We start from the raw sequence: 13,213 nt of genomic DNA on the forward strand, positions 1-13,213 counted from the left end.
AAAAAGTGTAAAAACGTCTGCGTTATTGCTCAAACGATCAGTAAACTACTAGAAGTCTGTTACTTCAGGTGGTAGTGGTGGTTTTCTATCTGTGGCGCACCCTAACCTGTCATGGGATTTGATCAACGCCCCTCACACACAAAAGGAACCCAGTATGTCTGTTTTCTTCTCAAACCTTTACGACTATCAGAGTGAGTGAGTCAGTGAGTGAGTGAGTGAGTGACCGAATGAGTGAATCAGTGAGTCAGTGAGTCCGTGAGTCCGTGAGCGAGAAAGCCTGTGTGCATGCGTTGGTGTATATGTGTGTGTGCATGCACGTGCACACGCAGCTGCACAGCGCTCCGCGCCTGCGACGCGTGTTCCGGGCACCCATGGCTGTGTCTTACCTGGCTTACTTTAGCCGGCGTGAGGATCATGTCGAGCACCCCTGACCAGCCGGCGACCACCCCCAAGGGCACGGCGTAGGCCACGGCTATCATCAGGAATCGCCCATTGCTGGAGGCGGGGACAGGGAGACAAAAGACGGCAGGAAATTACTATATAACCGCTGGCGGAATAAACATCAGGCCGCTGCTTGTGAGAATGTTGAGCAGGATACTGGGAGTTGTCTGAACATCAATGATAACACGTATATTAAAAACAACAATGTAGAGAGTGCAGCCACTGGTTATGAAAGACCCATTGTTTGACGACTTCAATGGCCGTGTTTGAAGGCATGTCACACACAAACAGACGTACGTGTCGTGCACGCACGCACGCACGCAAACACACACACACTTCATAAGTCATAACCAATTGTGGAAGAAAGTCTCTTCCTTCTAGCCAAAGGGCGATGACCTTGGCGGCTGACAGAGTTTGTTTCACTCTGAGGCGGAGTAAAGCAGGGCATTATTAAGGTTAGGGGATTCACTTCCTTAGTGCCATAAGGTATAGTGCTCTCAAACATTGTACGGATGGGAAAAAAATTATGACATTATTGCATTATTGAGTATTGCAATTCTGTGCTTCTGCAATACTTGCACAGTGAGGTGCACCCAGAAATCCTTTATCCTCTTTTAAAGCCAGCTATCCTGGTGGAAGTGAATTAATGGTACACTCCTACAAGGAGCGCTTCAATGTATTACGCTATAGTCAATTTACATTAACTTTATTCTGTTCAGCCACTTTCATTTGAAAAACAATATGTCAATTGTTGAAATATCAAAATTGTGTGGTCCCGCACGATTCCCATCCCTAATACATAGTGGCGCCACCTTCAGGAAGCATTATATCATCTTGGGATTTTCTATAAAATACTTGCACGTAGAGGGCCTTTTGAATAACCATTTAATAGCAGGTTGAGAGAGTCTGTCTAACCTGACTCCCGGTATATTTTACGAGTTACAAATGGTTGTAATGGTATTACTTTACATTGAAAGTTGTTAAAACCAACATTGTAGGTTGAGTGGAAAGACAGCTAATCAAAGCACCGTTAAGGTGTCGAAAGGTACTTGATTAACAACTGGGAAATATAAGTCACTTTTGATTTATGTTGCAAACAACATAATTGGCTTTTTGTTTCGTAATATTGAATGTACTTCAGCAGGATGATCAAAGGACCACTTATTGCTGACGGTGTTGTATTAGGTTGGGGGGGGGGGCTGCAGTCAACCATAGTTCTTAACCAATCAACACGGTAGCTTAGCTTGTGTACACTGTGGTACTCAAACACTCGCTTATGGCCAGCCTGTGCATCTTCACTCATCTCCATTTAGTTTGAAGTGCATTATATCGCAGCCTAAACTTACAACAGTTGTGCCACTGTTTGCCAGAATATAAGGAATAATGTAGCGTTTAATTGGTGAGGCTCAGACTCAGGCCACTGTTACTGTCTTAAAGGGTGATCTGTAGGTTACGATTATTTTTATCGTCTCAGTTTGAGCAGAATGTTGGCAGCGTCTCGGCTGAGTTTAAAAAGTTGGCAAGTTCACATTTTCTGAGTTTCTTCACAGACATGGGGAAGAGTATCCCACACATAATGGATCTGAATGTTGCAAAGAATGAACCCCCCATCCCACCCCAGCGCACACACAAACACACACACACACACACACACACACACACACACACACACAATTCTTTCATCACAGACACACAATTATGAGAAATTCCTCCAATCAGTTCCTTCTCAATTACAATCATTCCAAACACCTGTGCTTATACGCCCAGTGATGTGGGGACCCTGATTCAAAAGCCGTCAGTGTTGCAAACACTGAAAAGCTTTTGTTGTGGCTGTTGTTGTTGTCGTTACTACATTGTTGTCACAGTAAAGCCGGGACAGCCGCAGTGATGTCCCTGATTGTCTTGTCTGCCTGCTTCGCCCTTGTTGGTATCGGTTTGTTGAAACTGTTGTGCTCTGCTTTGTTGATTGTAATGCAAGCCACATCATGAGTGGTATCGCACAGGGACATCTGGAGCAGTGCCCCTCCCCCCCCCCCTTATTCCCACAAAAGGCTTTCAAAACTCAAAAGCCGGGCCGATAAAGTTTGAGCCACGACATACATGCACACCTCAAAAGTAATCTTTGAGTTTCAAAATATTGCAAAAAGATCAATAACAGACCAACAGATACAAACACATTATTGGGCGCGCGCGCGCACACACACACACACACACACACACACACACACACAAGCACACACACACACACACACACGTCCCTTGTGCACTTGACACAGTGCAACATCTTTAACTCCACAGAGAAAGAGGCCTGGCTGGCGTCCCTTTCATCAACCTTGCCACAACAGCAGGAAATCAATATCCACGCATCCCCCCCAGACCACCCCCCCCCACCCCCCCTTCCCCTCCTTATTTGGGTGGCCTGATGCTTCTTGCATCCAAATACTTTTCAGAAGAGCATCGAAGCTGGCGGCATCATCAGCTAAGTGCCATTTGTCTCTGGCCGCTCCAAGTGGGGGCGATCAATTGCATCAGGGTTAGGGCCTTCCAAGGCAGAATGAGAGAGGTTGTGGTCATGGCGTAGCAGATCATCCATCTCCAAGTCATTGGGCAGCAGTTCTGTTCACCCCCATTGTCTGCCAGTACTGTGCGCAGGTACACTGGAATAAAGGTTGAGGGTGTGTGTGTGTGTGTGTGTGTGTGTGTGTGTGTGTGTGTGTGTGTGTGTGTGTGTGTGTGTGTGTGTTACTCACACAATTAAGGCTGGGGCGGACATGAACAGCTGGGGAGAGAATCTCATCAAGCACGCGATCATTAGCTGCTGTTTAAAAGCCAGCAGGCTGAATTGATGGATTGATGGACGAGTTGGCGCGGGACAGATGATTGGATGGTTGGACTGATGAGTGGATGGATGAACAGAGGGAGGATTGACGGAGGTATGGACAGAGATTGAGAAGGGTGGATGAATGTTGGTTTAAAGGAATGGATGGCTGTTGGTTTAAATTGATTGATGGATGTTGGTTTAAATTAGTGGAGGAATGCTGGTTCAAATGAGGGGAGGGATGTTGGTTCAAATGAAGGTAGGGATACTGGTTTACACGGATGGATGGGTGTATGGATGTTAGTTTCAAATGCATGGATCACCGACCGCTGATGTTTGTCACTTCCCAGCGGTGCCCTTGAACGTCAGGACACAAAGACCCGTTCCACCGCCACACATCCCCAGAGCGTCTGAAACCCAGTGGGAGACCGGCCACGCTGGCACAGATGTGCGTGCCTGCAAAAGCGCTAAACGGTTTGGCAGAACACTACATGTGGGGCAGCATTGTAGCATATGGCAGCCAAATATGCAAAGCCCAGAGACCTCAGTGAGGCTCCAATCCTACCGCGCACCGAGCTCCCCTCCATCGCTTTATTCCCTCGCCGACGCCCGCGGCTCTGTTTGCCATGCAAAGGAAACAGACTGAACGGATTCCTCTGGACCCCACAAGCAACGCATATATATATTGCCAAGTGTGTGTGTGTCTGTGTGTGTGCGTGCGTGCGTGCGTGCGCGCGCGCGTTTGGTTGAGATGAGAAAGTCAAGTCATTTTCTCCAGCTTCTTCCCAACTCTCAGGACAAAAAACTTTTGCTCCCCCCCCCCCTCCTCTTTCTCGATACATCCAGCGAATTTGTGAAACATGGCAGGGGATGATTACATCCCCCACGACGCACTCCTCGCAGTCCTCCCAGCCACTCAGGTCTCCCCCTACGCCTCGCGACCAATCAGAAGAGGCGCAGTCCTGTAGACCCCCCGCTGACGCAACCATTACTGAGTCACACCGGAGTTATGAGTGATGACATTGTACAGCTTGGTAATGATTCTACAGGGACTTGTGGGGGAGGGGGGGGGGGGTCCTTTGATGTCCCAACGAACTCACAGCCCGAGCAGATGGTGAGACGCAGACATATCGCTCGTTAACATGCCCTGTCTCTCCCCCGCAAAGTGAGGTCCCGTCACTTCCCCTGGCTGTCTGCGTCGAGGACTGGGTGTGCGGGGCATGTGGACGAATAAGGTCGGGTCGGAGCTGATGAGTGACATGTGTGTTGAGCAGGGGGTTTGATGAGAGGGGAGGGTTTGACACGTCGATCAACACCGGACGTACCCAGCCGAACATGGCGCCCCAATGCGATGGACGGGACACAAGGTAATGAGGTAGAGAACACAGTTGAACTCTGACCCCGGGTATATCGACCGTGACCCGATCAACGGCGTAATACTTTGACCGATAACAGACAGGAAAGAGCTGCAAACTGCTTTGCACACACACACACCTGCGTTTGTTTTGGTTCTGTTGATCATTAAGTCGGATTGCAAGGTTTGTTAAGCGATGTTGTAAAGAACGTTAACAATGTCTATGTATACTTTAGATCAATATTGACATGGGAAATTAGGCTTTGGATGGGGAGAGTGTGTGTGTGTGTGTGTGTGTGTGTGTGTGTGTGTGTGTGTGTGTGTGTGTGTGTGTGTGTGTGTGTGTGTGTGTGTGTGTGTGTGTGTGTGTGTGTGTGTGTGTGTGTGCGTGCATGCGTGTGTGTACCTTAGGAGTCTGATTATGCTGCTCCTGTAGCTGAGTCTCTGGCTGGCCGCGGCTACACTGGGAGGCATAGGCGGGCGAGAGGGGAAGTACAGTAGCACCGCACCAAACAGCACCGCAACCGCACCAAACTCTGCAGGGCAAACCGCGCACACACACACACACACACACACACACACACACACACACACACACACACACCAACAAAAACACAGACGCACAGAAGGTTATTCTTTTTTTATTGACAAGTGAGTCATTATCAGCAGAGGATCACTTGTTTCAGTACAACGTGACATTTGGAAAAGGTCAGCTCTGACCGTTGCATGGTGCGGGATCAGAGAGAGAGCAACACCATTACAGTCAGCCCTACAGCACAAACGACCTGGTCACCTAGACCTACTTTCTTCACATCCATGTCTCTACACTTATCTCATGAAAACCAATAATAAACATATTTCCGGTCCCTCTTCATGCAAAACTTGCGAAAGACTAGCACAAACAGTCAGCATGTGTTGCCATTGCTGCACTCTTCAGTGAAATCCCAAAGGATCAGATCATATCCCATCCTTGTCCAGCCATGCTCTGAATGTACCATTTCATGTCGTCTTTCAATCCATCCACAACCAGGATTCATCCAGCATTCCCCAGCCCTCCTCCAGTGGCATGGCTCGCGGTGGCAAGGCACCAGAACTTCATCAGAGAAGGGTGCCTATACTGGCCCACCTGCTGTCTAAACAACCCCATCTTAATAATCCCCCCATTGATTGAACAGCAGCCGCAAATTACCCATGATTTATGTGCCAGAGGCGCATTGATTTCCAACCTGACCATCAATCCCCTGCATTTTGCAGGCTTGTCTCGTCTGCTAAGGAACTTTTTCTTTCCTTGAAAGCAAACGCTGATGAATCATAATTCATGCCTGAATGTGCGTAAACGTCTATCTTATCCCTGTGACGACCTCCATTCTCGTCTGCACCGTCCTCCGGGGAAAGAAAAGGCGGTCAATAAATAACAGACACCGACCTATGCTTACACAAAGGCTGCCTCCACTAAGCAGTAGTTCATAACACGATTCCCTCACTTCTATCTTCTTCTGTGTGTGTACTTTTAATTTTCTGAATCAGTTAAGCAGAACGGTTGCAGCGATCTATTTTTCAGGGGGGAGACTAAAGATTAAACTTGTTATTATTTTCTAATTCTTTTTGCTTTTTTTCTCATTTAAACTTTTGATTGTTTACAAATCTGTAGCCCAACTTCCCCCAGATACCTTTAGGGAGGGGGGGGGGGGGGCATGGATTCACCACCGGGGGAGAGGGGGGGGGGGTGATGGTTGTTGGGGGTACTTACCCGAGTACATCAACAGCTGGATCCGGTCTCGGATGAAGAGGTCGTGGGGCGTCCCCCCGGACGCCCCGCGGGCGGTCGTCGGCATGGAGTCGTTGGGGGCGGGGACGAGCAGGGGCCCCAGGAGGAAGGAGGCGGCCGAGCCCAGGTAGGGGACGAGCGTGGCCACGGCGGTAGCGGTGGCCCTCTGGTCTGGGGCGAACCAGGTGGTGGAGAGCAGGGGCCCGGCACTCATGACGGTAGGGCCGGCCAGACCGTTGAGGAGCTGGCCCCCGTGGATCAACCTGCCGGACGCCCGCGGAGGGAAACGGTCAAGTGTGAGACTTTTCAAAGTAAAGGGTACCCATGTCCACCCACGCTCTGAATGTACCGTTTCCTGACGCCTTTCAGTCCGTCCGCCACCGCGATTCATCCGGAATTCCCTAGCTTGCATTTATTCATTTTTAGAGCCCTAAAATAAGTAATGGTCTACTGATCCGTGCCAAGGTTTGTGATATAATTGAAAATGTAAAAGGAAGTGAAAAAAGCAGGTTGTGGACTCGTGGATGTACCAATTTGTGAGGACCAGCGTACAGGAAGAGAGGGATGGCTTGTTGGGGGGGGGGGGGCAAAACTAGAACGTCTCCCTGGACTTCAGCGGCCCTCTTCTGCCCTGACAAATGCTGTTGAGTTTCACTTCAACCGTTTCACTTTACTCAGGCCTCGGGAGAGTTACAGCAGGACAATGCTGCTGCTGCTGCCCCCCCCCCCCCCCCCCCCCCCCCCCCCCCCCGCAGCCACCACCATCACCACCACTACCCCCACCACCACGACCCATCACCACCCTCCGCAGCCCGCTCTTATTCCCCCCTCCGGAGCTGTGCAGGAGACAGCCGCCTGGAGACAGGACGTGGACTGATTGATCGGCCGTGGGCTCCGAGAGGACACTATTCGTTTAGTGCTGTCCGAGGCGGCCTAGCGGGAAGTCAGGGAGAACGAGACGAATGGAGGAGAGGAAGGAGAAAATAAGAAATAAGAAAGGGACAATGGATTGGACGGAAGCAATGAGCATGATGTCAGGGCCTGGGAACAGCTTTGATTATAAGTTGGGCCGAGAGACACCATACCGGAGCCAACTTAGGACAAGTTGTCAATGTCTCCATGGATTAATGTATAAAACATTGTCATTCCATAATCAATATCCACATTAGCTGATGGATATTTAAAATGGAATAAACGACTCATTTCGAATAAATTAGAAACAAGAACATTACATTAAACATTAACTTATTCAAGACTGGTTAAAAAAATTTCTTCCTACCTTTCCGATAATGATAAACCTACGTTTTACTTCAAAGGGGAGAAAGCGGTGACGAAACGGACGAGGGAAAACTGTTTTTTCGTTTCAAGGTAAATCAAAAAGACACCGGACACGCTGGTGGGCATCGGGGAGTAGGTCGGTCCGTGAAGCGAGGGATTATTAAACTAATGGATATTGATGATCTCTGTCAGAGGAAATCTGAATGAGAATGTGACGGAGACAGGGCCCTAAGTGGAGCGACAGTGAAATGATGCTCCCACTCCGGGTGGCAAGGCCGGGCACGGCTGCGTCTCAATCACTAAAGCAGCTCAGGACCAGACAGAGACGACGCCACTGCCATTAGGCCCACACACATATAAAACAGCTCAATGCCGACATTGCAATGGCGGTTGGAGGTACATGGGGGCATGAAGCACGGTCTACATACACACTGCTGGATTCAATGATGTACCTTTCTAGTGCAATCAGACAGAAGTGAAAGTGATTTTGAGACAGAGATTGAGGGGGAGAGAGAGACAAGGAGACAGAGCGTGAGAGAGAGAGAGAGAGATTGAACGAGAGAGAGAGTGCGAGAGAACGAGAGAGAGAGAAAACAATGGCACGAGTGAGATTGAACGAGAGAAAACAAGCGAAAGAGAGCGATAAGGAGAGAACGAGAGAGAGAGAAACCGAGGGAAAGAGAGAAATAAGGAGAGAACGAGAGAACGTGAGAGAACGAAGGAAAGCGAGAGATAAGGATAGAACGAGAGTGAGAGAAACGAGGGAAAAAGAGAGATGTGGAGGAAACAAGAGAACGAGAGAAAGAGAGATGATGAGAGAACGAAAGAGAGAGAAAACGAGGGCAAGAGGAGAGAACGAGAGAACACAAGGGAAAGAGAGATAAGGACAGAACGACAGAACGACAGAGAACGAGAGCCACAGAGTTTCCTGTGGATCAGATCATGAGGATGAAACATCGACCGCGGGCTTTGGTCGGACAGCGGGCCCCATCCGATCCTGGACTAATCAGCGGCCATTGAACGGTGTTCTCTGTGGCCCACCATCTATTTGGCCCGACCCAGCGACCACAACAATAGACGTTGATGCGGAACACTCCCTTAGAATCTCAATAAATGAACCGGAAGCTCAGAACAATGAAGGCGACGTGTTCCCCCCGGTGTGGAGAAACATCAGAAGACGGGTTGGTGGTCGCAACCCGTCGTCGCACAGGCTGAAACAGCTCCGAGCCGATCGGTGCGGGGGGTCCGCGAGGTTCTCAGGTTACGGTACCTGGTTGAATATAGCCACTCTTCTACCTTCCCAAGGAGCGGAGGTGGTGGGGGGGTGGGAGGGCATCAAAGGATGCGTTTGATCACAGCGGTGGTGCCCTTGAAGTCCCTGCAAACCACCGTGCCTCAGCTAAACTATGGCGTTAGACCTAGCCCAACATGCACTCTAAATTTACTTCTGTGACAGCGCTTAGAAGTAAGAAAGAATTAAAAAAATAAGAAGAAGAAAAAAAGAGATGTTTACAGGTCCAGTGGACAGCGAGCACAGCTCACACTCAGATGACAATGCAAAGAGCGACATCTACTGGTGCTACATGGAATCACGTTCTCCTCTAGGATACCACAGAGCAGCGCTTGCCCACCATTGGGTTTAAACAGGTTAGGGTTTGCGTTTAAACAGGTTAGGGTTTGGGATTAAAACAGGTTAGGGTTTGGTCTTAAGGTTAGGCTTAGCATTGAGGTTTTAGTTTTGGTTTTAGGATTCGCTTGTAGGATTAGGTTATAAGGTTAGGTTTCAGTATTGGGTTTAGCGTAAGAGCCAGGTTTTAGGGTCAGGGTTTGGTTCCCAGGACATTTACATTGACTTTTACATTTAGGGCATTTAGCAGACGCTTTTATTGAAAGCGACTTACAATAAGTACATTTATCATAAGAAGTGCATCAATATATCGCTGTCGGTACAGAAAGGATGTTCATAGAACCAAGTGCAAGTACAACAATCACTAGGCTAACCAATTCCCTGTGTTACAGCCATGATAGCAGCTACTGCAGTTGCTACACAGTTAAGTACTATAATACAATACAATACAACACAATACAGTGTACAATGGTGGCCAGAAGGGGGAGGGTGGCTATGCAGTGTCGAGGTGGACTCTGAACAGGTGAGTCTTGAGTCTTGAGAGCGGCAGGGAGCTCGTTCCACCACTGAGGTCCCAAAACCGAGAAAAGTCGTGACTTTTCTGAACGGCCTTTGCTAGCTCTTAGCGATGGCGGTACCAGACGTCGAGCTGAGGTAGTTGAGCGGAGGGATCGAGCTGGGGTGTGTGGCTTTAGCAATGCTTGGAGGTAGGCAGGGGCAGTTCCATCGACTGCCTTGTATGCCAGTACCATCGTCTTAAATTGCCCAAAGGAGTCCGGACAACGTTCCTGAGCCCAGCCTGACCTCTGAATTAGGACCCCAGGAAGTCCCTGGAGGAGGAACGGTCCCAGGACCAGCCCAGAGAGGGCCTCGGGGCCCTGTCCTGAGAAGGTTGGCCCTGTCCACAGAGGCCCTCAGGGACCTGTCCTGGGACGGTTGGCCCTGTCCACAGAGGCCCTCAGGGACCTGTCCTGGGACAGTTGGCCCGTTCAAGGGAGTGTAAAAACGACCTTGGATGAGGTAACGGGGCTGACAGGCGGACTCCCCTGGGCCACCTGTCCCAGGAACGGCCCCGGGTCCCAGAGCTGTTATTTGTGGGGTGGCCTTCTGAGCGGAAAACAAACACATGTCTTTTAACGTTGTCAGGCTAACCTGCAATCTCCTGCTCACTGCTCGCCATCAGTTTTTGTTAAAGGAGGCTCTTTTTAGGCTAACTTCAAGCACTGCACAGAATAATGAATAATAATGATGAAGATTAAACACACATTATATCGGCATTTTCATAACCCCACGGAGAAAAGAATTGGGATGGACCGGATGAAGACTGAATAACCTTGCTCGCTGAGGCTGATGTGGAGGAAGATATACTGTGGGGGGCAGTCTGGGAGGACAGCCATTGGCTACTCTGCAAGCACATCCATATCTCTGTAATTAATTGGCGGCTCCACTATGACTCGGACACACCCCTCTTGTCCTGTGTCTGGCCCTGACCCCCACTGTGAGATGGGCCACGGGCCAGGGTCCTAAAAATGCTGTGTGAAACCTTTTTTATTCTGCAGCCTAAATCACATAAGGCAACCAGCTCCATCAGTCAGGGTCGAATATTAAGGGGAGAGTGATGTTGTGCTTCCTAAACAGTTGGCATGAGACGTAAGGAGAATGGAAGGACGTAAAGTCTGTCTTTGACATGCAGTTTAAAAAAGCAGCAGACTAAACTGTTCAGGCTGTAAATACTCCACAATTGAAATGTAAGGGTTCAATTAAGCAACAGGATGAAATGAAATAATGAAAAATAAATCTATTTAACCCCATATTAGCAGAAGCTTAGATTTACTTTATAGTCTATTTGTTATGAGGTTAGAGACCATAATAACCTTTAACCTACATACTTTATAAAAGGTCCAATCATTATAAAACTGAAAGACTTGCCTACTTCCACATTCCCTGAATTCATGGTGTGGAAACGCTTCCAATGTTTCCCTTCTCTGTTGAAATAATTTGCTACTGCATTGTTGAATGCACAATGCATTGGAAGTAAGATTAAGAATAGGATAGTGAATATAATTCCGTCCCCACAAACACACATTATAATTAAAATGACTTTACCCAAGACCCTGCACTCAACAAAGAAAAACATGAAACTAAACCTCCATGCTGAACATTTGATCCTCACATTTTCTCTTATTTTTCTATGCCTGTATTAAATAAAAGGCAGTGTGTTTTCAGTGTGTTTGACTGATAAGGGGAGGCTTGCAGTCACAAAATGTAACAAAGAATAATATATATATATATAGCACAAAACAGTGTTAGAAATACTGCATTAATCATTCCTATGAATTTCGCTCTGACTGTTTGTCAAATGTAGGAAGTCATTGGCCTCAATTCATACAGAGAAAAATTTATATGAGGTAAAGGCATTCTTCTATTATCAAAAATGTCCCATTTTTCCCATGAAGGTGGGAGGTGTTCAATTTAACTTTATGATGACGCCTGACAGGCAAACACCTACTATTCAAGTTAAAGTAGTAAGTAGTAGACATAGGTTTCAGCTAGGTCGCTTGCAAGGCAATGCCAGGTGAGAAAATGGCCTTGAGGCATACAGTAGGTAAGGCAAGGGTGTTTGAGCATTTGCCTTCAACTGCATTGTGTATAATCCGAGGACTCATTCATGTACTCCTCTAATACCGGTTCCGGTTGACCCATCGGCTGAAAAAGGCTTCGTCGCTGCGGCCTTACCATCGACGCAGTAGCTCCTCCTCCAGAGGAACGCTGCGTAGCGCAGAGCCCAGCAGCATTAAGAATGCTGACAGCAGGAGGGACACGCGCAGACCTGGAACACACACAGGAAACACTCAGCCGCGTGACAACACTCAGATAGTCAAGTTGGCGTTCTGCAATGAACATCAGTCTGGCCTTGCCTGGACATCGATGGGTTTCAAAATATGGCAGCTGCCTAACGTTGTTCTGAACGCTTCAGCCAATCAGAGTGATGCTCTTGTTCTGTTCTCGTGCAAAATCAGTCCAGTAAAAAACATATTGTCCTTTGACATAAGCCTTCCCTCTCAGATTTCTGTTCATCTTTTAACATTGATATGAGTCTATTTCAGATAGACTCAGAACCTTTTTTTTTTTTTTATTGCTTCTTATATTACTACACTTTCCTTGGGTAAAGCCATTGTACTCCACAGACTGAACCAACCTCGCCCCAAGAAATGATTTTAAAATGATTTAAAATGATTAAGGGGTCGAGGGATCAAGGCCTGGCCTGCAGCGAGATACAGAATGTGAACGTGTGAGATAAGGATGGTCTCACAAGGCTAAGGGACCGTGTGTATTGGAACAGATTGGCCAAGATGCATTAACAAAAAGCACCGACCCCATTGCCACTGTTCACTAAGATTCCACCCCCAACCCTGTCTTCACATAAACTACAGTCTTAACAAATATGGGAAGAATCCTTGTTGCCTTAAAAAGAGACAGACTCTCAGTTTCTCGTATATTTAAAGGGAACTCTCCATTTCCATTTCCTTTTTTTCACTGGTGCAGCTTACTCTGACCAGCCAATATGTACATAGTCTTCAACTGTTAGGCTAGAGGGTTTGGTTTCCCTTTGTTTGAATGTCCGGCTTTCATATTCTTGGAGGATACGACTTGACATAATAAAGTGTGTTTCATGTGTTTTTTCATTTCTCTACCAACAAAGTTACACAATATAGGCTGTGATCTGAGTGAAGGGGTCTTGAACAGAGTCTTGCGACGATGACTAATCCCTCCACCAACACACACTGTGTCTCGTGATCCCAAATCCTAGTGATGACAGACCATATTTCAGGAACCTTGTCTCCTTTCTATTAAATTAGAAGGACATTTACAAAGGCTTGGTGATGGGTTTCAAGAAGGATATCAAATCATCAAGTTTGAGTGGCA

General features: G+C 47.8%; 1 protein-coding gene across 2 annotated transcripts in view; it reads right to left on the reverse strand.

Annotated features, from left to right (window-relative positions):
* The window catches only part of slc49a4 (solute carrier family 49 member 4), a 39,525-nt gene that overhangs the window by 24,101 nt on the left and 2,211 nt on the right, over window positions 1-13,213 (reverse strand). Inside the window, exons 2-5 of one of the 2 annotated variants that reach the window (XM_030343713.1) lie at window positions 12,023-12,116; window positions 6,364-6,644; window positions 5,020-5,149; window positions 396-495 (exon numbers count right to left, since the gene is read on the reverse strand). In XM_030343713.1, the coding sequence (XP_030199573.1) occupies window positions 396-495; window positions 5,020-5,149; window positions 6,364-6,644; window positions 12,023-12,116 (605 nt within the window). Of the gene's footprint in view, window positions 1-386; window positions 496-5,019; window positions 5,150-6,363; window positions 6,645-12,022; window positions 12,117-13,213 lie in introns of both variants that reach the window. The other variant, XM_030343712.1, reaches the window with a different exon arrangement.

The sequence above is a fragment of the Gadus morhua genome, chromosome 20 (genome assembly GCF_902167405.1).
Source record: "Gadus morhua chromosome 20, gadMor3.0, whole genome shotgun sequence".
NCBI lineage: Eukaryota > Metazoa > Chordata > Actinopteri > Gadiformes > Gadidae > Gadus > Gadus morhua.